The sequence below is a fragment of the Beauveria bassiana genome (genome assembly GCF_000280675.1).
Source record: "Beauveria bassiana ARSEF 2860 unplaced genomic scaffold BBA_S00009, whole genome shotgun sequence".
Taxonomy (NCBI): domain Eukaryota; kingdom Fungi; phylum Ascomycota; class Sordariomycetes; order Hypocreales; family Cordycipitaceae; genus Beauveria; species Beauveria bassiana.
Window position 1 is genome coordinate 168,864 of NW_007930844.1, and position 24,254 is coordinate 193,117.

The 24,254-nt window shown below is 53.7% G+C and overlaps 10 protein-coding genes across 10 annotated transcripts; 3 read left to right on the plus strand and 7 right to left on the minus strand.

The window, feature by feature from the left end:
- Positions 1-1,201: 1,201 nt before the first annotated feature.
- Positions 1,202-2,503, plus strand: BBA_04048 (putative succinate-fumarate transporter; the record flags this gene model as incomplete). Its single annotated transcript, XM_008599145.1, has 3 exons — positions 1,202-1,262; positions 1,344-1,391; positions 1,641-2,503. The coding sequence occupies 3 exons, from the start codon at positions 1,202-1,204 to the stop codon at positions 2,501-2,503; spliced, it is 972 nt and encodes a 323-aa protein (XP_008597367.1).
- A 507-nt stretch (positions 2,504-3,010) lies between these two features.
- Positions 3,011-4,137, minus strand: BBA_04049 (cofilin/tropomyosin-type actin-binding protein; the record flags this gene model as incomplete). The annotated part of the gene is made up of 3 exons (XM_008599146.1): positions 3,011-3,406; positions 3,495-4,069; positions 4,119-4,137. 3 exons carry the CDS (start codon positions 4,135-4,137, stop codon positions 3,011-3,013), a joined length of 990 nt encoding a protein of 329 aa, XP_008597368.1.
- A 484-nt stretch (positions 4,138-4,621) lies between these two features.
- On the minus strand, positions 4,622-5,511 carry BBA_04050 (uncharacterized protein; the record flags this gene model as incomplete). Its single annotated transcript, XM_008599147.1, has 2 exons — positions 4,622-5,252; positions 5,303-5,511. The coding sequence occupies 2 exons, from the start codon at positions 5,509-5,511 to the stop codon at positions 4,622-4,624; spliced, it is 840 nt and encodes a 279-aa protein (XP_008597369.1).
- Positions 5,512-6,355: 844 nt separating this feature from the next.
- On the plus strand, positions 6,356-7,294 carry BBA_04051 (40S ribosomal protein S7; the record flags this gene model as incomplete). The annotated part of the gene is made up of 3 exons (XM_008599148.1): positions 6,356-6,517; positions 6,787-6,869; positions 6,931-7,294. The coding sequence occupies 3 exons, from the start codon at positions 6,356-6,358 to the stop codon at positions 7,292-7,294; spliced, it is 609 nt and encodes a 202-aa protein (XP_008597370.1).
- Positions 7,295-7,522: 228 nt separating this feature from the next.
- Positions 7,523-9,227, minus strand: BBA_04052 (dynactin p62 family protein; the record flags this gene model as incomplete). The annotated part of the gene is made up of 2 exons (XM_008599149.1): positions 7,523-8,807; positions 8,935-9,227. The coding sequence occupies 2 exons, from the start codon at positions 9,225-9,227 to the stop codon at positions 7,523-7,525; spliced, it is 1,578 nt and encodes a 525-aa protein (XP_008597371.1).
- A 2,661-nt stretch (positions 9,228-11,888) lies between these two features.
- On the plus strand, positions 11,889-14,563 carry BBA_04053 (choriogenin Hminor; the record flags this gene model as incomplete). Its single annotated transcript, XM_008599150.1, has 3 exons — positions 11,889-12,008; positions 12,059-12,634; positions 12,686-14,563. 3 exons carry the CDS (start codon positions 11,889-11,891, stop codon positions 14,561-14,563), a joined length of 2,574 nt encoding a protein of 857 aa, XP_008597372.1.
- Positions 14,564-15,159: 596 nt separating this feature from the next.
- On the minus strand, positions 15,160-15,818 carry BBA_04054 (C6 transcription factor; the record flags this gene model as incomplete). The annotated part of the gene is made up of 3 exons (XM_008599151.1): positions 15,160-15,256; positions 15,345-15,426; positions 15,521-15,818. 3 exons carry the CDS (start codon positions 15,816-15,818, stop codon positions 15,160-15,162), a joined length of 477 nt encoding a protein of 158 aa, XP_008597373.1.
- Positions 15,819-17,512: 1,694 nt separating this feature from the next.
- Positions 17,513-19,318, minus strand: BBA_04055 (Alpha/beta hydrolase fold-1; the record flags this gene model as incomplete). Its single annotated transcript, XM_008599152.1, has 1 exon — positions 17,513-19,318. The coding sequence occupies one exon, from the start codon at positions 19,316-19,318 to the stop codon at positions 17,513-17,515; it is 1,806 nt and encodes a 601-aa protein (XP_008597374.1).
- A 518-nt stretch (positions 19,319-19,836) lies between these two features.
- Positions 19,837-20,666, minus strand: BBA_04056 (SpoVR like family protein; the record flags this gene model as incomplete). The annotated part of the gene is made up of 2 exons (XM_008599153.1): positions 19,837-20,449; positions 20,512-20,666. 2 exons carry the CDS (start codon positions 20,664-20,666, stop codon positions 19,837-19,839), a joined length of 768 nt encoding a protein of 255 aa, XP_008597375.1.
- A 615-nt stretch (positions 20,667-21,281) lies between these two features.
- Positions 21,282-23,131, minus strand: BBA_04057 (glycosyl hydrolase family 47; the record flags this gene model as incomplete). The annotated part of the gene is made up of 2 exons (XM_008599154.1): positions 21,282-21,413; positions 21,464-23,131. 2 exons carry the CDS (start codon positions 23,129-23,131, stop codon positions 21,282-21,284), a joined length of 1,800 nt encoding a protein of 599 aa, XP_008597376.1.
- Positions 23,132-24,254: the final 1,123 nt, after the last annotated feature.

Genomic DNA, 24,254 nt, shown 5'->3' on the forward strand with positions numbered 1-24,254 from the left:
CGAGTATTTATTACCAGACCAAGAAGTGTACAACGACGACTCACCGTCTCACCGATGAAATAAGCTGCTACAACGATCAACTACCACTAAGCCCTCGCTGGAACTTTGATCAAATCTTGGCGCAGGCCTACAAAGTAGTGTGAGGTGCCGGGTGTAGTAAGCCTCTCAGCAAACTGTGGAGAGGGTGAGGTGATGTAGATGATGCTTGGTGCATTGGTCACTCTGACTGGTGATGAGGTGTGTGGGCAGCTGAAGTACCGGAAATGAAGTTGCTTTTGTTTTTCTGATCCTCTACTATGGTTTTTTTTTTTTTTTCGTTAAATTTCGACGTCGATTAGAATCTGGGTAGCTCAGAGTAGGAGTAGTTGAGTCGCTTTGGTCGTCTACATGTCCAAAGAGCCGAGCCCCTTTGGTCCGACCCGGTCTCCCCCGGAGCCAGAAAACCAAGAAGGAGAGCCAATGCGGCTCAAGTAAAATCCAACCTGTCTCTAGACCCAGTTTCTCTCCTTTCCGACCATTAATACTCCGTCCAGGGCCCGCCCCACGACAAACCCACAAGTTACAACGCTGCTGCCGGTGGGGGAAGGGAAGCGCCCCCGGGGTTTTTCTCTCGCTCTGGATCCCCCCCTCCTACCACCAACCTTACGACATGGTTTGCCCTTCGGGCTGGCGGGGGACCCAGAATCATATGCTAAAAGTAGCCCGGGGTTGTGCGTATGTGTGTGTGTGTGTGTGTGTGGTCGCCGCAAGTCTGCATGTGCTCCAAAGGTCAAAGCTATCGGCGAGCCGTGACTGTAACCTTTCTCTGGCCGGAGCCGGCTCTTGTCGCAACTCTGACTTTTTATTGATTTCTCATCCTTTTACATTCCTGCAATTCGTTTCTTTGTTCCCCTTTGCCTCTTGAAAACTCTCCGCTCTACCGGCTTCGAGAAAGCATAGCTCGTTGTTAATCATCCTTGTCGTTGCTTCTTCCTCTCCTCGTGCGCGAAAGCCTCGAAAACGAAACTCGCCTTTCCCTCCGTCCGCCAGCGTCACTGTTCCCCTTGTCGCATACCCAAAGAAGCGAGTCGCGTCTTTGCTTTGATACCATATCTTGACAGTAGAGACATTTGCGCAAGTGTTCTTCTACTCTTTTTTGCTTCGCTGCCCTCCCTGGACAACACCTAGCTCTCGTTCCCGTCGTCCCGTCCCATCTGCAACAATGCCGAGCCAAGCCGCCGACGGCAAGAAGAAGCCGCCCACGGCCGCCGTCAACCTGATTGGTATGTAATTGGCGCGCTCAGAGCGCTTCTGCAGAACACAGTATAGTCGATTGAAGCTGACGTGAATTTTTTTTCTTACAGCTGGTGGCTCTGCTGGTATGATGGAGGCCCTCGTCTGCCATCCCCTCGGTAAGTCATGGTGAAACTCCCCCCCCGAGGCGCAAAGAGAGGCTCGGCAGCTCCCCACAAGTTCGCAGCACCCGATCGCCGGGGCCGCGGCACAACGGGCAGTGACGTATCTGCCCGTGAAAACAGCCCAATTGGCCCTCTCTGTTACTGCCAAGAAGACAAAAATGACGTATTCGGGAAAAGAGAAGAGAGAAAGAGAAGAGAGGGAAAAAAAAGACAAGGGCCGTTGATTTCGCTAACATGGCCCAGATACCATCAAGGTCCGTATGCAGCTCTCGCGCCGCGCCCGCGCCCCCGGTGCCCCCCGCCGCGGCTTCGTGCGCACCGGCATCGAGATTGTGCAAAAGGAGACGCCCATGGCGCTGTACAAGGGCCTCGGCGCCGTGCTGACGGGCATCGTGCCCAAGATGGCCATTCGCTTCACCTCGTTTGAGTGGTACAAGCAGCTGCTCGGCGACAAGACGACGGGCGTGGTGTCGGGCCAGGGCATCTTTTTCGCCGGCCTGGCCGCGGGCGTCACCGAGGCCGTCGCCGTCGTCACGCCCATGGAGGTCATCAAGATTCGGCTGCAGGCCCAGAGCCACTCCATGGCCGACCCGCTCGACGTGCCCAAGTACCGCAACGCCGCCCACGCCCTCTACACCGTCGTCAAGGAGGAAGGCTTCGGCGCGCTGTACCGCGGCGTCTCCCTCACGGCCCTGCGCCAGGGCACCAACCAGGCCGTCAACTTCACCGCCTACTCGTACTTTAAGCGCTGGCTCATGGACTGGCAGCCCCAGTTTGACGGCAAGAACCTGCCCAGCTGGCAGACGACCCTGATCGGCCTCGTCTCCGGCGCCATGGGACCCCTCAGCAACGCCCCCATTGACACCATCAAGACGCGCCTGCAAAAGGCGCCTGCCCGCCCGGGCGTCAGCGCCTGGGTTCGCATCACGCAGATCGCCGCCGACATGTTCAAGCAGGAGGGCTTCCACGCCTTCTACAAGGGCATCACCCCCCGCATCATGCGCGTCGCCCCCGGTCAGGCCGTCACCTTTACCGTCTACGAGTTCCTGAGAGAGCGCCTCGAGAAGAGCAACCTTGCTTTCGTCGGTGGAACGTTTGAGGAGTAAAAATCGGGACAAACCCGCAATACCGCGGCGCCTAGTACGTTAGCACACGACAAAGTACAACACTGTTCTCTCGACTTGCACACACAAACACAACAACATACACTCGCGCCTACGTCAGACGAACATGAACTCTTGGTTATATACCCTGTCAACGAGGACCTGTGGTTTCTATACAATTGTCCAATAGTATAGAACCAATTATTATTTTCTTTTCCCTTTTCTTCCTGTTTATTTAGAGGCATCATTTGATTGGTATTATATATTACGTTGGGGTGCCGGCGTAGCTGAGGCTACGAATCATGGTGGAAAGACGCTAGACAAGATCGTGTCTTGCCGCGTTCTGTCGCATATCTTGTCTGCATTCTCTTAGATGTCAAAAATGAAATAAAATAAGAAAAAATGTCTCCAAATTTCCTTTAAAACAATCGCATAGAGTCGTATGCTTCTAAATCTGCGAAAATCTGCGGACAATTTTCCGTCCATCTTGTAAGTACTCCTATCCATCTCTCACCGGCCAGGTCGCTTCGGTCGGCTGAAACCTTGCCGCGCCGCCGGCTTTGGGTGCAGGTCATCCAAGACCAGCTGCTCTGTCACCTCGCTTGTCTCTTCCACCTCAAATTTCTTTTCAACCGTCAGGCCGGCCTCCTGGTCTGCAATGGTCAAGACCGCCCGCTTCATCAAAGGATACATCATGCGGTTTTTTATCGACTTGGCGCCTGTGGACGCTGGGCATGTGTAGAAAAAGAGCAGTGGGCTCTGCTCCTCTCCTCCATGTGTGTGCTTGTAGCGGTAAAAGGTGAAGCGCGGCTCGGTGCTAGAAATCGCTTGCGACAGCTCGGCAATCGTGCCGGGGCTGGGTGACTCGGGTACAAGTTCGATGGCCTCGGTGGCTGGGTTGATTTTCTGTTTCAATTAGCATCATTCCTTCTTCAACTGAGTTGTTCCAATTCCCTTGCACATGGCAGCACTGTCAAGAGGCTCAGACACTTACCAGCATAGTTACAGCTCGGCTGCCCTGCATGTCCTTCAAGGCGGCAATAGCCTCCTCAGACACAGGCATCGCCAGGCTCTTGCTCAAATGAATTTCTCGCGTTCCCGTACCCGCACCAGCTTCTTGTTCCGCGCGCTTGACTTCGCCCAGCGTCCGCTCTTCTTCCGTCAGGGGCGCCTCCAGCTGCGCATGGGCATCTGCCTTTTTAAAGCCAGTCTCGGTGAACTCGTCCGGCGTTGTGAAGAAGAGGCTCTCGCGAAAGTGCTCCAGGCCCAGTTCTCGTGTCAGCGTCAATCGCGTAGATGCAAAGAGCATCTTTTGCCGCACCGGGGCGGCATCGGGTACGTAGGAGACTGCCGCCAGTTTCGGCGCTGCGTCGTATCGTCGAATGATGGCGTACACCGCTGCATTGGGCTTGATGTGCGACTGCAGAGAGCTCAAGTCGCCCGAGAACGAGGATGTCGAGGCCACATTGGCAATCGGGACTAGCGACTCTTTTTCGATGCCAACCAGTAGAGCAAAGGTGGACGATGACGACAGCAGCGAGCTAAACTGCTCGTGCAGCTCCTGCGAAGCTGTATCATGTTAGGCGGCAACCTTCTCTACCAACGCTGGCACACATACCGGCAATCCCTGACTGCATGTCGCAGAGTCCGGCAACTTCAATTTAGTTTGCTTATCAAGATGGCTCAGGTCTTGTTTTTGTCAGGCTGAAATCTAGGTCGGTAGTCAACAAAGCACCTATAACTGCGCAGCGGGGTTCCCTCGTCACCGTTGCCCCGCTTCGCAGGTTCTACACAATCATACCCTGAACTCTTTTAAGGTACTTCCAATATGCGCGTTTCCAAAAAGCACTCGGAAAAGCGAGCGCAAAAATGAAGCGATAATTAACCTTGTGTATTAGACACATGTTTCGACATGCGTGTGACTTTTATGGTCCTGCTATAGGTACAATTAAGTAACGAATCTGTGTAAGATACTCCTCCACCATTACAACAACCATGAGTAACTGCGACATTTACGTCATGAGCTAATTCCTGCCAAAGATGGGACCTAAAACAAACGAATGAAAATATAACGTAGCTAAACTCGGCCCCAAATAAATGTATGAAGCACACTCCGGACTATCACATCATCATGACCGCAATGATTGCAAGACCACCAATGGAGGAGAATGAAGGAAGACAGACAGAGGCGGAATCTGACCCTGGTACCTGGGAAGGGACAGGCGACTCCCCATAAGGTTTGTTGGTGGGCGCTGTTTTGGCCGACATAGTAGTCTCGTATTGGCGGACTGCGGGTACCGATCCTGAAGGACCCGGTGCAGTGATCTGGAGAGCATCTACAGCTGAAGTGCTGTATACCTGGGGCTCTGGCGCCGGTCCTTCGGCAGTCTGGTACTGCGAGGGCTGAGATGGTTGGCAAGGCTCAGAAGACTGCGTGGCCGCGGACTGTGAAGTGGCCAGAGCACTGGATCGGCTCTGTGGTTCAGGTGCTGTTCCAGCAGGAGTAATGAGCTGCGAGCTGACAGGAGCTGCCGTTGACAGTGACGAAGATGACTTCGTAGTAGCGGCGTTGGTGGCGGCAGTATACTGTGCAAGAACAGGCTCTTTTACGTAGACATTTGCAATGCCGGGATTCTCATCTGGGCACGAGTTACCACAGCAGCCAACAATCGGGTTATTTTCGCAAAAGTGGTCACACATGCTTTCGTCCTGAGAAGAGATGGCGGTTGGATCATTTCCGCATCGGCATTCCCTAATAACATCGTTAGTTTGGAAAGATAAGCCTGAAGATAGAAAGCATACTCATTCAAAAGAGCAGCAAACTGGAAACCTTCGCATGCCTTCTGGCAAGCTTCTGGAGTAGCACAGCCATCGGGAAAGATGATAGGGTCTCCAAAGCAGGAAAGGTCAATGGAGGAGCAGCCGGTGTATTGAAATCCAGGGATACTATGAGGACTCTGAGCAAACGCCCCGAGGACCCAAGAAATGACAAGAAGGGGGATAGCGACCATAGTGAACGAATGAATAGACCGGCAGTAGGAGTGATTAATGGACCAAAGTGCTGGGATCACAACGAGCTGGTCCCGGATGAAATGAAAAGTCAAGGATTAATGATCACTGGGTGTGTAGGAAAAGAGAAGAAGACAAAACCAAGACACGGCAGAAACTGTTTACATGCCCGCAGAACAGGCACTTGCCTTGCCAGCTGGCAGCCGAACGACAGACCTGTGCAGCTGGCAAGCTGTTCCTGCCAACGAAGAACACTGCTACAGAACGTGCATTGCTGAATGTGGACCGAGAAGCATGCAAATTCAGAAAACGCGGGAACCTGACAGAACGATAATGGTCCTTGGAACCTGGGCTTGCTTCCTAGTTGTCCTCCGACTTACACGTGTAGAAGCAGCTTAGCATGTATATAAGGTGCTTGCAAACGGAGCCGCTCCCACCTCTTTTGAACCCCTACTCGAGCATAAGACGCGGCTAATCAGCTCAGAATACTGAGATGAACATAGTAATAAGCAATGTCTACAAGGTTTCTGCAACATAACTTTTCGATTCCGCTATGCGATGGCTAAGATTCGACTCTGCCTGGGACAAACCGAAGCGTACCAGCTGCAGCATCGTGCCCCACCTCGGCCGAAAAAGGCAGTCAGCAAAACTGGACTAGCGGGCCGTGCTGTCGGCTATGAGGTCACGTGAGACCACACATTTTCCAGGCGAAAAAAAGATGCGGCCCACAAGTCTTTCAGGGCAAGCGAGCCCCAATTTACAGACCACGGCCCAATTGCGCAAACTTCTGTTCAGGATCTGTCACGACTCCCATCATCGCAATTCGTTGAGCATCAAACCGTCAAAATGAGCGCCCAGGCCCAGAACAAGATCGCTGCCAACAGCCCCTCGAGGCAAAACCCCTCTGAGCTCGAGGTGTCCATTGCTCAGGCTCTCTACGACCTCGAGAGCAACACTGCCGACCTCAAGGCTGCCCTCCGCCCTCTGCAGATCGTCTCTGCCCGCGAGGTGAGATTTACCTGAAGCAATTGCTAGACCGACCATAGACTTTTCGAAATCCTGTTCCCCAAAGGCGATGCGATGTTAGAAACGAGCGTACTTCCGCGAGCGAAACTCAAACACTGATTTCTCAAGAATGGAGATTCTTGGTCATGGCTTTCGTGAAGGGGATTTGGCGCAGCGTCACCGACACTCGTTTGACTTCGTGGAACAGGACGGGAAGCGGTCCAAGGCATTATGTCCTGGAGCTCGCATGCTGACTTGTGGTCTTCTTTTAGATCGAGGTCGGCCACGGCAAGAAGGCTGTTGTCATCTTTGTCCCCGTCCCTTCCCTGCAGGGATTCCACCGCGTCCAGCAGCGGTATGTTTCTCCATGATGAAATCGACCACCGACAAGGAGTCAATTCTAACCTCACGTACAGTCTCACCCGTGAGCTCGAGAAGAAATTCTCTGACCGCCACGTCCTGATCCTCGCTTCGCGCCGCATTCTTCCCCGCCCCAAGCGCTCCGCCCGCTCTCGCAACACCCAGAAGCAGAAGCGTCCCCGCTCCCGCACCCTGACCGCCGTCCACGACGCCATCCTTGCCGATCTCTGCTACCCCGTCGAGATCGTTGGCAAGCGTGTTCGCACCAAGGAGGACGGCAGCAAGCTCCTCAAGGTCATCCTCGACGAGAAGGAGCGCGCTGGCGTCGACTACCGCGTCGACACCTACGCCGAGGTCTACCGCCGCCTGACTGGCCGCAACGTTACCTTCGAGTTCCCCCAGACCGCTGCTGAATACTAAGCAGTCGATCGCCTCAACAAAAAAATAGTCAAAATGAGACGGGGGTGAATACGGTTTTGGTTGGAATGTGCCATTTAGCATTGATGGTTGGGTCAAAGGGGCTTGGCGTCTTGCGAAAAAGTAGCCGTTGTAATGATATACGCTACATGATTTTTGATCATTCAATCGATCCTATCCTCTTTACCAACGTGACCATCGGGTATCTAGAAATGTAACATGTTCCTGCTCTTACTCCTGTGCAATTTTTCCCACACCGAGGACACACCAGTAGGCCAGCTCACGCTTCTCCCGTCCGTCCCGTTCCTTGCCCAGCGGTGTGCCCATGTCGTTTTGCACATCCGATTCCCACTCCATCCTTACAAACATGGGAATCTCGAGGACATCCTCTCCATCCTTGAGCGGCAGTTTGCTTGGGTCGCTGACCAAAGAGGCCGGGACTACTTCGAGGATAATACTTACCCAGTTTCGTCCCCTCTCCCAGATTTTACCTACCTCGACTTGATTGGAACTGTCGTTACGATCTTTGCCATCATCTTTCAATGCGTCGTCCCACATATCAGTATTGGCATCAATTTCAAACTGTGGGCACAGTACAGTGACTGTGCTGGAGAATCGACCTGGTGTTACGTTCGGGGTTGCCAATGAGACCTTGATACTCTCGAAAAGGGGGTTCTTGAACGTGACGATGTATTGGCAGGGCCGAGAAGGCTTCAATGGACCCTCTTCTGACAGGCCAGGTCGATAAATAACCGGGACGGGATTGGCTGTTGGCTGCAGAGGTCGTACCGTGATTGTTGGAATGTATGATCTAGCGACAAGTCGAATCTTGTACCTTGTTGACGTAACTTTGTTTTCTGGTTTCGAAAGAATATGTCTGCAGGCAGGACATCGCTTTGAGCGCTTGGTGCGAAGCAGATATGGAATCGGTCGTAGTTCGTCCTGGAACCGCACACCTTCCAGCTGGTTCTCCTTTTGCTCAGTCCCGACGGTGCAGTCCCAGCCTCCAGTGGTGAGCTTTTTGATTGACGAAGAGTCATTCAGATGAGCTAGCTTGAGGCCTTCATCAGTGTTCAGGGCCTCGCGCATGACGTACGGCACGCCTTGCTGCGACTTTGCCCCCCCGCGGCCAGTATACAGCGACATTATGCGCGATAGGGCGGCGGGAGAAGAAAAGCCGCCATCATGCACCGATATTCCCCCCAGCGCAGATCCCACATCCGCTAGCTGTGATTGATAGAATGACTTCAGATTTGTAAATTGTAAATCAGCGTCTACCAGATCGTCGGGGAGTGGCGTATCGTCGTGTGTCTCTTTGCGACGCTCCTTTACTTCTTTGGCGGTAATCTTTTGTTCGCCGCCGTTATTTACTCGCGATAATTGAGAGTGTATGCCGCTATGGCGGTCGAATTCGATACCGATCTCGCGTGAGGACCAGTGGCAGTATTGGCAGATGAGCGCAAACGGGCCGGTGCTGGTGCTGGAGGCGCCTTCGGGCCCGAGGAGCTTCGTCTCGCTAGCGTTTGGCACAGCAACAACTTGCACGGGGCCAATACAATTTGGACATTGATAACAGCTCCGTGTGCATCTAGCGCCCGATGATTAGAACCGCGAGAGCGTATATCATGGTCGTGGTCAAGTACCTGTTACCCTCACTCCGGAGATTGCTACTAGGAACCTCAAAAAGGCAATTGGGGCAGAAGTACGTGACAGTTTCCTCTGTCACACAGCGTGGGCACCGTATCTGCTGACAGTCTTCGCAGTACAGCAGGTATTCGAGGGGATACAGGCTATAGCTTGATCGAGGAGCTCGTGGATCGAATGTACGCTCGTCGTCTTCGGAAATAGTGGTGGCCGGCGAGCCCCTACCGGCATCAGCAGGAGGCTGATCAGAGCAAGAGCACTGAATATACGTATAAGGGGTAGCTGTAGCCATTCTCAAGCCCCATGGCAGCCAAGTGCACCATGATTCTAGCTCCAAGCTACGCGGATCATGTAGGTTGCTTGCGACCAGGAGACGTGACTGGCGGCTGGCCCCACCACGGTGAAGTCGGTATGCTCGGTGAGATTTTCTGCCAGGTGACGAAGGAGCCATTGCGATGATTGTTTCCCATCAACTTGTGTCGATCTGGGGTACATAATCACCACCGTTTCTTGCTTGTGCCCTTGGAGCATCTGGTAAAGACGGTTGAATCTGGCCCAAAAGACGACGACGAGCGGCGGGAGTCATTTCAGCAGCTAGAAGTGTGCAACACGGCCTCATCAGCCTCCCTTGACGAGACTGATCTCGCATCTCTTCGGCCAGCATTCCAAAACAAATGAGTGCAGCACCAAACGGATGTCCCTTCATGGCTTACGCTACATACCTCATTCTTCCCCGCACGCTATTCCGCGGGACTGATAAGAAGCGGTCACTTGCGCATGCAGCCTCTAAGCTGGAGACGACTACTTAGATCCATCCACTGATTCATTTCCGTACTGGTAACAGCAATCGCATGTACCCCGTACTCCGTTCGACGCCATGGCCTCAAAATCTGTCCCAAGCTCTCAACCCGCTTCTAATTACCAAAAACAATGAAAAAAAAAAAACGATTTGATCGCCTTTCTTTTTGTTTTAGATTGGGACGCTATCTCATCATTCACGCTGTTTAGGTGATCATCGTGGAATGGGGCTTTATTGGATCCCAGTCAATTTGCAGCATCACGCCATGGAACCGTAGCTGCAGTGACCAAGATAGCGCCGCTGCAGCTGCCAGCCAGACATCAGTGGCGCCTGCATAACAAGCCTGGCTAAAATACAGCACAGCGGGAGCAGACTGACAGACATGCATCGTCATGGAAGAACTGCAGCTATCATTGAGGACAGGGTTCTATCAGGTTTTCGATGACTACCTTGATGCTTGACTAGGTCAAGGTTGTTTTTACAGCCGAAAGTATTTCAGCAGTCTCTTGAAGAACGCCAAATCGATGATCACAACAACAGCAAATCCCAGACATCAGTTGCCTCAGTTTCGTCCTCTTGGGCTGTGAGGGTTCTTTTCACCCTCTCGAAACTGCCACGAGGAAGCAACCACCAAACCACCCGACCACCCACCCACACAGACGTTTCGGCGCCATCCGGGTACTATGGACGGCGCGCTGCGAGATGGTCTAGTTAGTGCATCCGTACCAACGCAAGCCAGGCTACCAGTATTGGGTGCCAGCGGGCCCCGCCCATCGTCATTACAACCACACTCCAAAATCTTATTAGATTCTGCTCGTCATTCATCATAGGCATTTTCCCCAAATGCCATGTCCACCCTCGCCAGGGCAACTGGCACTGGCATCAGCGGCGACTGACGGAGCGCTCGGGGGGTTTGGGCCTGCCCCCTGTGACCAGAAGAAGCTGGATGAAATCGTTGAGAGCGACTGTCGCAACGATTGTTCCAACCTGGCTTGACTCGGTCAAACTAGGTCAGTTTGCCGCAGCAAGATGCAACGAGCATGAAAGTACATCGCCAGCTGAAGGCCAAGGAGCTAGCCCAGCCACGCTCGGCACGTTTTGGGTTGAGGCGAAAGGCTGCATTCCGCGCAGGCCAAAGCACTTGGCCTCATTTTAGCCCAACTGTGCAAGAAAACTCGGATAAATTTCCCAATCATATGGCTGTTGTGAAGATTTGTGCCTTGACGACTGAGACATGTTCAATCGGTTGTGCAGCACTGAGACGCTGCATGCATGTTCATAGAAAGCTGAACTGATGGACAGCGACGTCGGGTGCGGTGACAACACAATTATGCAATTTTTCGACGCACGTCCTTGGTTTTGGTTGTTACAGGGATGGGTCGTCGTGGTCCGTCTGCGGCAAGTTGCAACTGGTAGTTTGTCGTCACTGAGACATGGCTTGATCGACCCATGACAACTGGACCTGGCTAGTCCCTATTCAAGCATTGCCAGCGGGTTAGGCTCCATTCCACCATATCTGCATGGATGCAGCATATTCGTTCGATAGCTAATACCCCCAAGTTGTGGGCAAGCTGTGGGCTGGTGCATGCGGCCAATCTAATTGATGCTTTGAGAGCATATTATAACTGCTCACCCCCAGGCTACGTCTATCATAGTATGCCTTTCCCCTGTGTATCCTCTCCAGCATCTGCCCTCTTTGGTGGTCAGGTTCTGGTTTCTGGCATTCTGACGGGGTCGTCGCTGGCGATGCGGCATAGCAATTGAGATTGCGTGGGTCAACGAGCCGCAGTCTACTTTTGAAAAGCCCAGAGCTGCTTTGCTACTTTTGGCCTTGCGGCCTTGTGGGAAGCACCGCATAAAGGCCATTGTACAGCAGCGCCACCGGACCGGGAACGATCAAATTGCTCGTGTAGCTGCCATATGACGACGGCGTAACGAAAAGCTCGTGTTTGGCAAATCATCCCATATTAAATCTCCCGGGCTGTGCTACGAAAGGCGCTGGTGGCGACAGCAGCCGCGCTCCAGGTTCTATTTTTGATTTCGCTTTGCACCAATTCTTTTCGACAAGGGATCTGGGGTCTCCTTCTGTTGCCCTTTTTATTCGCCAAGCTTCCATCACCAGAGAAGTCTCAAATCGCTCTTTAGTCACTAATCATGCCGTCGAATGATCCGCAACGACATCAGAATGGCGAGACGCGGGCCCATATTGCGCCTCCTGTGAATCTGTGGGACGGACAAAAGCGAACAGTAACAGAATGGAGCGGTCTGCACAGGGTAAGCAATTCGAGGACCCTATGTGGAATATCATTGACCCTGCAATACAGGAATCTGAACTATGGGCTTCGAACGGCAGTTGTCTCATTTACCTCTATGGCAAGGGACAGTGTAATGCAGGCGCATCGTTTCGCGTGGATCTTGCTGCCTTGATTGCAACAGGGTGCCATGCTTTTATCGAGAAATACATGGACAAGCAAGGACATGATTTCGACCTTCCAAAGACGGATGCTGACTGGAATCGAGTTCGCCCCAATCGAAATGTGCAGCTATACATACAAGCTGTCCCAGGCAGCACACGCTCAGAAATCGCTCGACAGCATCTTTCGATTCGCAACTTGCTGGCCTGGATGAGAGGACTTCCGCTAGTTGGAACTCACCTGGGTGGAGAAATTGTGACTCTGTTTCAAAACATGGTCACCTATCGGCCGCTTGATGCGGACTCTACTGCAGACCTGTTAGTGTATCTCGAGACTGCCGGCTACCTAGACATGGTGGCACAACCGGATCACGCGCTTGCCATTTTACACATTGCCGAATACCTCCGCCACCAAGACCTCTATACCCGAGCATTTGTCCACTGCGTGGGTATGGGGGAGCAGCTGTATCGAAGCACTGAATACACGGTAAGCATGCTGCTTGCAGTGGAAGACTGCCCGCGCTGACGAGACATTTAGAAAATAAGTCTTATCTCGAGAAAACTTATCAGAAACGCGCGACGAACATCAAAGACGAAGCTTAACAATGCAACTAAGGACCTAGCCTCATTTCTTGACGAGGAACTCTCGGAAAGCCAGATCGGCCTACCTCTTGGCGTGCGTGCCCACCTCGAGAGATTCCGCAGCGCTTTGTTGGCTTTCTACACGATCAAATTCGGCTATTTCCCACCGAGAGAGTTTGACGCAAAAGTTATCAAGGCGATGACAGAGGATTTCGAAGCCTTGTACGATCTTCTCGTAGACGATGGAGTAGAAACGTGCGGGATGTTTGGCGGTAGCAGTGGTGGTGGCTTGTGCACTTTACAGATCATTCGAAGTTTCGACAACCGAAATTCGTTCGAGTGCCGCCAGCATCCCCTGCCTCTCCTCCCCAATGTACCCGACGTGCGCAAGACGCGCCGTATGTCCTGGCTTGGTCGAAAAGAAAAAGGAAAACCAGCCGACCGGCTGGTTGCTCACACGGCGCTGATAAAAGCCTCCAACTGGCGCGAATCATCCTTCAGGAATGATCTTGTGCGAATGTATCGTGAATTCGAAGGCAAGTCATTGGAGTCGCCAGCCAACAAGGGGGACACGCCAGATGACGTGTCCATCACGGACGCTCGTAAAGTACGCTGGATCTTGATATACGCCATGTGCCAGGTTCTGCGCAGCATTTCACGACAGGCGCCGCAAGTGGCGGGAGAGAAAGCACCTTATTTTCTCAGCGCGTCCGTTACTGAGCTCCCGCCATGGAACACGGCCCTCAATACGAAGATGGATTTCCCAATTTCGAGCAGTGTGTTGCCGACAATGCCTATGTCTGCAGACGAGCCATGGCAGCCCAGATTCGCAGACGGCGTGGAAATCAAACCAGATATAAACTATCTTGCGCTGACGCACGGTCATGAACGCCGACAGGCAGTTAAGCCGCGGCGCAGGCAATCAATGCCGGCGGCTCCGTGTACAATGTCTCCAACGAGACCATCACCACCTACGCCGGTGTCGGGCAACGTCCTCGCGCGTCGACCAACGATTCGGAACTCCATCAGGCAACGGCTACGACCTGTAACCGCAAGCTCTGTCGCTGCTGTCACGTCAGCCACGAGCAACAAGAGTGCCTACCGCGAAATTGTCATAGAAGGGTATGGAAATGGTACCAATGAGGTCAAGCTAGGGCGGCGCAATACTGTGGGATGTGTCAATTCTGAGGCTATCGGAAGGCCTCTTGAAATTCCACCCAAAGACCAACGGCCCGCTGACATGACTCCACCAGTCGGCGAGCCCGAATCAACTCCAACTCAGAGCTGGAGTAGCTCAAACAGGAGCAGCAACGCCAGCTCTATTGAAACAATGGAGTCGCGGGCGGTATCGAGCCCGGCGTCGCCAGCCACCGTGGCCACTGTCGAGTTTGAGCAGACGGCCGTTGAGCCAATCATTGTCCGCAACTCCTCGCACAGGAGCCTCACCCAGCGCTACCCGATGAAGTCGGTGCTGGACACCATCAGCCGCACCTCGAGCAAGCGTCGCAATTCCATCGCCAGCAGCGGGAGCAAGGACACGCCCCCCCTGCCGCAGTCGCAGCCGCCAACAATGTCTGGTGGTGGCCTGTCGCGCGCCCCGAGCCTGCGCAAAAGCTTGCTGCCGGAGAGCTGGACGCTGGCGGGGCGCGCACCGTTTGAGCAGGACATTGACGAAGAGGACGAGGTTGTGGCGCTGCAATCGGAAGCGGATGAGTGGAGGGCGATGCAGGCGTTTCTGTGCGGCGACGAATCGAGCACAGAGATGGCGCACGAGGGAGCCACCCCTGGTTGGGAGCAGTACCATGACTTGGGCGGCTTGACGGAAGTCCGATGAGAGGCGTGCGTCATGGAACAAATGCCGGCTTGTCATATGAAGAAGGGAGGACAACAGTTTTCACTAATACGCAGCGAAGGCTGCCATTGCCCAGCGCGAGGCCATCTAGTATCGGCGCCAGATGATACTCATTGTTTTTTTTTTTTTGAATTGTTTGTCTTTTCTTATTACCCTCTATCTGATGCATTGTCATGCGGTATCGGTTGCGAATGCGTTACGAGGCGTTGTGTCTTTATGTAGGATGATACCAAAGAAGACAGGCCTCGTTGGGCAGAGAGCTATTCCATCTTTTCAAATAGGTTGATTTGAAATAGTCTAGTGTTGGTTAATGTTATAAATACCCCAAACGTGCTTTCCATGTCCGTCCTACATGTCTGACTTAATATATACGGAACGGCCGTAAGCATTGTAAAAAGACTGCTGTGAGCAGCTTGGCAAATCTGTCTCTTGTGCGCGATACGAATCAAAATATTGCTGCGTGATCTAACGAGGGATTGATTGACCAAGACTCGATGATTAAGAGGGAAAATCAAAGTGGTATATAGCGTAAAATAGTCATAACAAGGTAAAATATATTGTAGTTATTTTCATTCTTTCTACTCATCCTTGACGTGGGAGGCAGCCTCGATCCCCCGTAGAATGTCGCCCCCAAGGGAGTAAATCATCCAGGTCGAGCCGACAAGCCAAGCGCCGCTGCACAGGGAGAGTTGTTGTTAGCCAAAAGAGACAGACTTGCGCCCAGATTCAGGCGAAGATTTTTTTTTTCTTGGCAAAGACTTACTTGGGAATAATCCATAGAAAGATGAGGCTGACGAGGTCATTATGGCCAATATTGTCAAAGCCGCTATAGTATTCGTTGAGCCCTATCAAAAAGCAAGAGGTTGTCAGCGAGGCTTTTCTCGTGCCCGTAGGCTTTTTGCAATCCTCCCTCCCCCCAAAGAAAAAGAAAGGACATACAGTAAAGAATCGTCTTGGAGAGCGTCATGACGGCCGCGCTAAAGCCAATCAGGACAGCCTGGGCACCGCGGCGGCCCGTCACGGCCCTCTTGCCGCCCACGCCGGCGTCGTCGACGGCTTTTGTAAAAAACGCCCAGGCGTAGACGAGATACATGACGGTCTCGACGGCGTTGAGGGCGCCCTGGGCGGCGGTGAAGCCGCTCTTTGCGTGAAAGGCCTTCCAGCCGTAGACGTGGTCGACCTCGCCGTAGAGCTTGTACGGGGACCAAAACGGCCAGTGCAGCCAGCCGTGCTCCATGGTGTGCGGGCGGCCGAGCACGTAGACTGTGTCCCAGATGACGAGCGGCAGCGAGACGCCGAGCCAAAAGAGCGTGGGCGCGTCGGGCGCGTGCGACCAGCCGCGGGTAGTGGCGGCGGCGGTGGTGGTGGTGGTAGGTGAGGAGGAGGAGGAGGAGGAGGAGGAGGAGGAGGGAGGGGGTGGAAGGTTTGGCGAGGGACTTGCGGCCGGCCAATGTGCGTTTGCTGGCGGCGGCGGCGGCGCGCGGTGGTGGCGATGAGGGTGTCGTCGCCGGGGCGGGGGTCTCAGGGACGGCGCTGCCGGCGCGCGATGACGAGGAACGGGTGCTGACCATGATGGGGGGGAACGCGGCAAAGCGCGCGACGATGCAGAATTTTGTGGAGGGAGGAGTTGAAGCGCGTAGTGAAGTTGACAGGGAGGGTGGACCGATACGCGCAGAACAAGAAATACAAAATTGAGAAAAGAAGATGGGATGCGGTGGCAAGTGGGTTTTGTTGATGGACGGGGAGGAGGAGGGGGGAAAACGGCAGCGCGATCCCGGGGGGGTAGGTACGTTGAAAGCGGGCTTACTTAGCAGCAGCAGCAGCATCAACAAGACAGAAAGAGAGAGGTGGTGGCGAGGGCTTTTGGGCGTTCAGCTCGCCCGCACATGAAAATCTCATCGTGTTTACTTTTTTCTTTTTTTTTGCGCTTTTATTGACCCGATGCGACATTGCAATAAAGCCCGCAAGGAAGGACCTTAGCTTGGGCCCCAGGTAAACTGCGCGCGGTGTTGTTTTTTTGCGCGGTTCTTCTCATATTAAAACAAAACGTCCAATTATAACCTAGAGACGGCTAATAAGCAGCAACAACTTCTTTGGTTCTTTGACCACGACACTTGTCTCAAATCTCCAGCCAGCTATGCTTGTGCTGCCTTGTCTGTCTCTCACTAAAGATGCACAAAATCTCCAACAAGACCCAAAGGTGAGACGCGGTCGCAACCGTCCCGGTGCACTCAATGAGCACCCAAAAATGCGGGGGGAGGGGGGGTGCCCATCTTCCTTCTTTTTCGGAAGCAGGCAGGAAACTGCTGTTACCATCTTCCCTCAAGCCTAGTAGTGGCTGCGATTGGACGCGCCGTGCTATGCACATGTCTCTTTTATTATTACTGGAGAGACAAGGGAGACCGCCTGGGACGGGAAATCGACGACAATCACTCTTCAGGACTGCCCCCAGCTAGTGACGCCATGACCTGGTTGCGTTTTGGCTTGTTTACTTTTGTGTGTCTGGGCGTCCCGTCTCGTTGTCCTGGCGCCTCACTCGTCGCGTCGATAGCTGAACGCATCGCAGCGACCCTGTCATCTTACATATTATGTGTTTTATTTACTCCTTCTCGCCGCCCGAGGTTTCTCTGCGTAGTAGCTTTACTTTGGCTTCTTTTAGCAACAATAATTTATTGTTAGCGATATGTTGAACCAGATCCATTTTCCCCAGACTAGCCTCCGTTGCCCGCCGCCACTCGGCCGGGCGTCTTCTTCTCTCCGCGTCCGGTGTCCCTGTTTACATTGCGCCAAATATTCAGCCCCTCAACGTTGAATCCATTCCGTGCACTTATGACGTCCGGGAATCGGGTAGCCTGTTGCACCACATTGGGACTGAGTAGCATAATGACAGATGATTGAAAATAACATCAAATGGTCGCCATGTTATTCTATTTAGAAGAATGACTTGCGAAGCGGCTGAATGGCATCCGTCAGCTTCCTGAGCGCCGCCATAAGCTTCTCGTCCTCATCCATGCTAAGTAGGCTGATCTTGTCCTCTTCGCCATGCTTCTTCTTCTTGTCGTCTTCCGGATTGATAAAGTACGGACCCTCGGCCGGACACTTGGTGTGCTCCTTTTCTGGCAGGTCACCCGCAGCAAAAAACCTCTTTACGATGTGTGCCGTGCACGGCGACGGCATCGCCAGCGAGCAGTGCCCGTAAGTCTGCACCTCGACCAGCTTGGCGCCGACAAAGGCACTCTGAGCGACCTTGGCGTTGACGAGTGGACAGATGGGGTCATAGGTCGTCGACAACACCAGCAACGGGTGCCGCGTCTCGACATTATGCCGCGCTGCCTTGAAGTCATGCGCCTTGGGAATCGCCCACTGCGCGCGCCCAATGTAGTGCCCCGTGTTGCTAGCACTGTACGGCAAGAACTTTTTGATGTACGGCAGAATAATTTCGAGTGCGTCGCTCTTCTTGGCCGGCCAGCGAGATGGACCTGCAGGCGCGTCATTGAACTCGACAAACATGCCAGACTCACCCATGCCGGCGTCTGGGTCGCTAAAATTGCGCCCTAGTTCACCCCAAGCAATCAGCGCTCCGGTGCCGTTGCCTTGCATCAGCTGCGCAAGATTGTCGGCCAGTGAGTACCATTCCTTGGGCCGGTACATGTGGCCAAAGACGCCGCCTATAACGGTATCGTACTTGATGGTGCCGAAAAAGCTACTGTTAACGTAGACCGATACTGGTTCCTCCTTGAGGCTCTCGATGAAGTGTGTGACGTTGCGCTCTAAATCTTGCTTCTTATCGGCGACAAAGTGTAGCGGGCACTTCTCGCCGGCCTTTGTGCACTCATCAAAGAAGCCCGAAAAGGCGTTGCCAGTATCCACGAAATCAGTCTTCATGAGCAGCTCATCGTACCACAAAAAATCATCTACCACGCCATCGACAATGACACGCTCCGAGCGATTCGGAAACAGCGTCGCATATGTTTGGCCCAGCGCGGTGCCGTAGCTGAAGCCCCAGTAGTAGAGATTGTCCTGCCCGATGGCATCCAGGATCGAATTCATGTCGGCAGCCGTCTGAGGCGTATTGACGTGGGGGCCATAGTCGCCCATGTTGTCGGCGCAGGCGCGCATCAAGTTGCCCGTCTCGCTCCAGAGTTCGGCATCCTGCTTAGGATCGCCCGTCTCATGCGGTGTAAGCTCCAGCCGACGATCAAGGTTTGAGAAGCATTCGGCTCGGGGTCGCGATCCCGCAATGCCGCGAGGATCAAACGACAGCAGATGAAAGTCGTCATCGCCGACAATGGTGTGTATGGCGCCGCCTTTGCGTTGCATAAAGCCAATGCCGCTGCCGCCGGGCCCGCCCGGGTTGAGAAGGATGTTCTTGGTGGCGTTGGCGCCGCCGCGACGTCGAATCAGTGGAATGGAAAAGGTCCTGTTACCAGAGCGCTTGGAGTCAAACTGGTCCATGGGCACGTCGAGAGAGCTGCACTCGACCGGCTTGCCATCGGTCTCGCCGCAGGGTCTCCAGGCGACCGTTTCGCCTGGGTAGCGGATCTGGTCATGTCCGCTACGGCGTGTGCTACCAGGGCGAACAAGAAGTAATATGACAACAACGGCAGCAATTACGGCAACCATGGCAATGAGAGACCAGATGACAGCTCGCTTCCGCTTCCAGATGGGCGGCTGGCGGATAGCCGCGCCCGCTTCCTGGGCGTTGTTTGGAAGAAGGGGAGCTCGTTCACCGTCCATAACTGCGGGCGAGATACCGCTTCAGTAACGGAGCGACCAGCGATTTGCCTGTGCAGCGAAGGCGGGAGAAAACGGAAGTAGGGGCTCTGAGAGAATGGAGAATCTAGAATATAGGTAGCTAGAGGCAGCTGCAGCTTCTGAGGTGATGATTGTTGATGAAACGGAGCTTGTGCAATCACGCCCTGTGCCGTGTGACTGAGGTGAAAGAGGAAAGGCAGCGGGCCGCAGAGGTTCTAGGGTCCGGGTACGGTTCACGGTTCCGAGCCTTGTATTGGCCTAAAACTAGAAAAGTTGTGTCACAGGCACGTAAGACGACTCTAAATTTAAGGAAGTCTTTGAACCTCTTGTTTCTCTTTTCTTTTCCTTGAAAATAAAATACTGAGGGGGGCTGTGAGAGCCGTTGCTCCTTCCGTTTGCAACACCCGAATGCACTAACTATTTACTGAATCAAAGAATAACCAGCCTCTTGTACCGGAAACCAACGAATTCATCTGGAACATTTTTTTTCATTCGCAAAATCATTTGCTCTGAAACGTGTCGCCGCCACTCTCCAGAAATTCCTTTTCCTTTGCCGTTGTCTCTCGTCCCAGCGGCTCGTTGCGATGGGGATAGCGCCCAAACTGCTTGATAATGGCCTCGTGGCGCTCCGCAAAGTCGAGCTGCGCGCGCACAAGCGCCCGCGCGGCCTCTTCATTCCCTTGCACCACCTGCCACGCGCGCCGCTTGTACGCATCCGCATTCTTGGGCTCCTCCTTCTCAGCCAGCAGCGTTTCAACATCCCGCGCGAGCCCCTCGTACTGCCGACGGCACTCGTCGTGCATGGCTGCGTCCTCGGTGTGCTCAAACGGGAGGTAAAACCACGTCCGGAACGCAAACTGCCAACGAATCTCGGGCGCCGTGTGCGGCACCCCCGCGGCAACGGCTGCCTTCGCGACGGCAAGCGCCAGCGGATCAAACACGGTAAAGACGACGCGCGAGGCAGGCCCGCGGTAGCAGTTGCGCGGGATCTGGTCGAGCAGCAGGATGAGGCTTAGCCAGTCGCACGGCTCCGTCGGTTGAACGAGACGGAGAAGCTCGGCGCCGTCGACACCGGACGCATTGATGGCTTCGAGAGCTGGCTCAAATTGCGTCCTAAGATCAATTAGCTGGCGGTGCTGACAGAAGCCGCTGTCTTGTGTTGGTGGAAAACTCACAAGCATGCCTTATCAAATTCGGCGCCGCCGGCGTACCAGCGCTTATGCGCGACTTGGCCAGGCACGACGAGGTCATCATCGCCCGGCAAGTGCTCATACCAGAAATCGCGGATCGACTTTAAAAAGTTGGAGTTGAGCACCTTGTCGAGCGCCATGGTGCTGCTGCGCAAATTCGTCGTCTGTGTCGCTGCTGAGGCTGTTGAGGCAAACGCTCGTCGAGCTGATGGGCACTTCCGGCTGTGGCGCCGCGTAGGTAAGCGGCCTGGAGATTGGGCTACTAATAATCTGTAACAAGATCCACGAAGCGAAACACTTGGAGATTGTGCTGCTATCGCATTTGGTCAGTCAATCGCAAAATAGTGTGCCAATACCGCGCCGACGAACCGATGGACCGTCGCAAGCTTCGAGACAGGTGGGACGGGTTTCTGAGCGATGCCATGTGCAACTACTGATGAAAGGCCTACTTTTGATTTGCAAGTCGAAAGGGAAAAAAAGCCAACTATATACGAGTCGTGCTTACGGAATCTTTTAAACTTTTAGTTCCCACTGCCCCCGAGGGTGAGGCAGAGCAGTCTCATGTGGACCAGCTCCACTGACCCAACACGATGCTAGCCAGCAATCGTTGCGAATACACTTGACAAATGAGAAGTCGTAAAATACAAGTTACAATAAGACAGTAATGCTGATACTTTTCCAGTATCCCTGAGCATACTCGAAGCTCTGCAACCTTTTTTTTTTATCGCAGACCTCGGACACCATTATGCACTGTCTCATGCGGTTGACACCACTGGCCTCTTGAATGGATGGGCCTCTGTATTCAAGACGTATTGATCCAAGTCAATCAGATCAGGCGGAGAAAAGATGAGGTAAAAGTACTTGAGCGTCTCTCCAAACCAAAAGCTCTGCAGAATGTTAGCGTGAGTAAGTTTGATGGCAGGACAGCCGCGCTCACCTCCATGTAATCTTCCAGGTTCTTCTGCCTGGAAGCCTCGTCGTAGACTGTGACAACATCGAGAATGGCCGCGTGGCCGTGCGTCGTGCGCGAGTGCTTCTCGATGGATTCAAACATCTTCCACGCAGACTCCTGGTACTCGGTGTCACCCGTCATGCGGTAGAGGAGGAACAGGCTCTCAATCGCCTCGGGCCGTAGTAGGTAGCGGGGGTCCTTTGCGGTGGTGAACCCCTTTGGCAAAATCTCCTTGTACTCTCTGCGTGCCCTTGTGCCTTCCTCCCAGCGCTTCTCATCCCACGGGCACGTGTCCGTGACTTTCGGTTCGCAGGCCACCATGTTGTATCGCTCGGGCATGACGCCGCTGGCAAACGAATGGTAGACAAAGGCGCAGCCCTTGGCAAGCTTGCTCCCAACGGTGACGTCTTCGGGGTTTTCCAGCAGCTTCCCGGCCAGGGCGACGGAGCCGCCGATGAAACACGTCAGGTGTTCGCTTTCCGGGTCAAATGTCACGTCACCGTTGGAGGATACCTGGGCGTTGCCGGAAATCAAAATGTCCTCGCCGCCGGGGAGCATGGGCCGAAAGAAGAGCTCCTTCTTTGCGGCAGCCAAAAAGCCCTGTGTCATTTCAGCGTACATGGGGTTGCCGCCGCCGAGCAGGGCGTGCATCTTGGGCAGGTATTCGTATAGAGAGTCGGCGCTGCCGCCAAGGGTAAAGGCTTCGCGGCTCTTGGTGTCCTTGTTGGAGAGCGAAACCCATATCGGCCACAGTCCAGGAATCCTGGTCGAATTCTGCTGGTCTCGGAAGAGCTCCATGAGCCGATTGACAACGTCATAGTATTTGGGATCCCCAGTCACTTGTGAGAGTCTCGTCATTTCGAGCGACAGCGTGCCCGGGGAAGCAGAAACAACCCAAGATTCCAGACTCAACCCGTTACTGGACTTGGCAGATTCAAAGTTCATGAAGTCCACGGGGAGGCGAAACTCGGTATTGAACGCAGAGTAAAGCATATCGCCGAGCTCGACGGCCTTTTTCAGCAGGACCTCCCGCTTGCTCAAGTCATAGGCTGCGAGAAATCCGCCGAGATAGCGAATAGTCGTTTCAAAGACATTGACACGGTAATCGGTGGATGTACCAAAGTCGAGCTCAGCCACAACAGCAAGTGCCTCTTCGAATTCATCCTTTAATCCCAGCATCCAGAGAGCGTCAAGACCATCGACCAGGGTGGCCATCCAGCCCGAAAACTGGTTCTTGCCAGTGCCGGATTTAGGGTTCAGGGCATCCATTTTCCATGCAAACTTTTTGTAATTCTGCCAGTCGTCCTGAAATACCTTTCCGACAGCAGCCCGTCGCTTCTCACGGACTCGCGCGGCCTGCGGCGATTCCGGGCCAAAATGGTGCTGAACCTGGGGTAGAGCCCGGGCCTTGTCCGTGGGCAGTGGGGTCACGACATCGGGCGGCAAATATTTGTGCTGAACCTGGCTCCAGTCGAAGCTGCTCTTCTTGAATATGACGGGTGGTACAGAATCGCTATTCATAAAGTGGTCCAGACTGACCCGGCGCGCCGCATCGCTGGCCTGTGGCACCGTGCCAAGGACATAATAGATGATGCCAAAGATGGCCAGGCCGCCCAGGATTGAGCGAACATAGCGGCGAGGTGCCAGGAACATTGTGGGGGACGATGGAAATGAAATCAAGGAAAGAAACACAAACAAAGGAGTGTAAAGAGGCAATGGCCAGCGTTGAACTTTACATTGGCGACAGATCTTTGAGATGCGACCAGTCTGAGGGGAGGACAGCAGGGAGGATCTGAGGAGGCATGGTGCTGGGTGGGTACTTTCCTGGCAGCCGTTTTCACCGTGCTGGCATAGGTACTCGAGCCAGGTCACGCGACTAGATCGGTGCTGCCAGCCCTAAAGTTCGTGTTCGGGAATGTGTTTGAAGGTTTCAATCTCGGTCTAGTGGATTATAGCGTGCATTTAGTGGGACTTGCTGCGTTTCAGCGCTGTTGAATGGCTGCTGAGAGCCCGAAACACAGAGCCTTACCGAGCCCTACGGTACAGGGCTTGAGGGCCCAGCCGTCAACTAAAATTAGGTAGTCCTGAGTCGCTAATCCGTACAAAGCAGCGGTCCGCAGCGTGGTAGGTATCCGCAGTTTTGGTTGGCGAGTCTGGACCTGGACTGGTGCTGCTTTTAGCTCCAGGTCACCAATAGTAGGCTGTCTGCCGCCCAATAACGACTTCAGAAAGAAAAGAAGAACAAACATAAGCGTAAACACGATAATAGTAATAGAGTTTTGAAGGCTCATATACAAAGCACAAAGTTGAATGTTCTGCTTTGCTGCTCGAGTTCGCGCTGAGACGCAGCCACTGTCCGACTCATCCACTGACACCGGAATGATCGAACAACTGCATAGTCAGTCTCCTGGGAAAGACCGTATGAAAGATCAAGTCGATGACAACCTGTGAGGCTAAATAGCGCTCAACAAAGTCTGACCATTCCTTGTCCTTAACGGGAGCCAGCCGCCAACACTCATCAAGACTCCCGCGTCGTACTGCAAGCAATGAAAACATTCAGCCCGTTCCGAGTGGAACTTGCGACACCCTCAGTTGAAGTGATTCACTGAATGGCTGTTGAAAGTGCAACTTGGCATCAACGCGGTCTGCTCTGATAAGCCGATCGAAACTTGGCGCGGGGGCGGGGGAGCGGAAAATGCCCAACTACGTCTTTCAACTTTGACTAGAATGGTTTTCAGAATCATACGCCTTTGAGTTTGCAGATATTTGGTTGCCG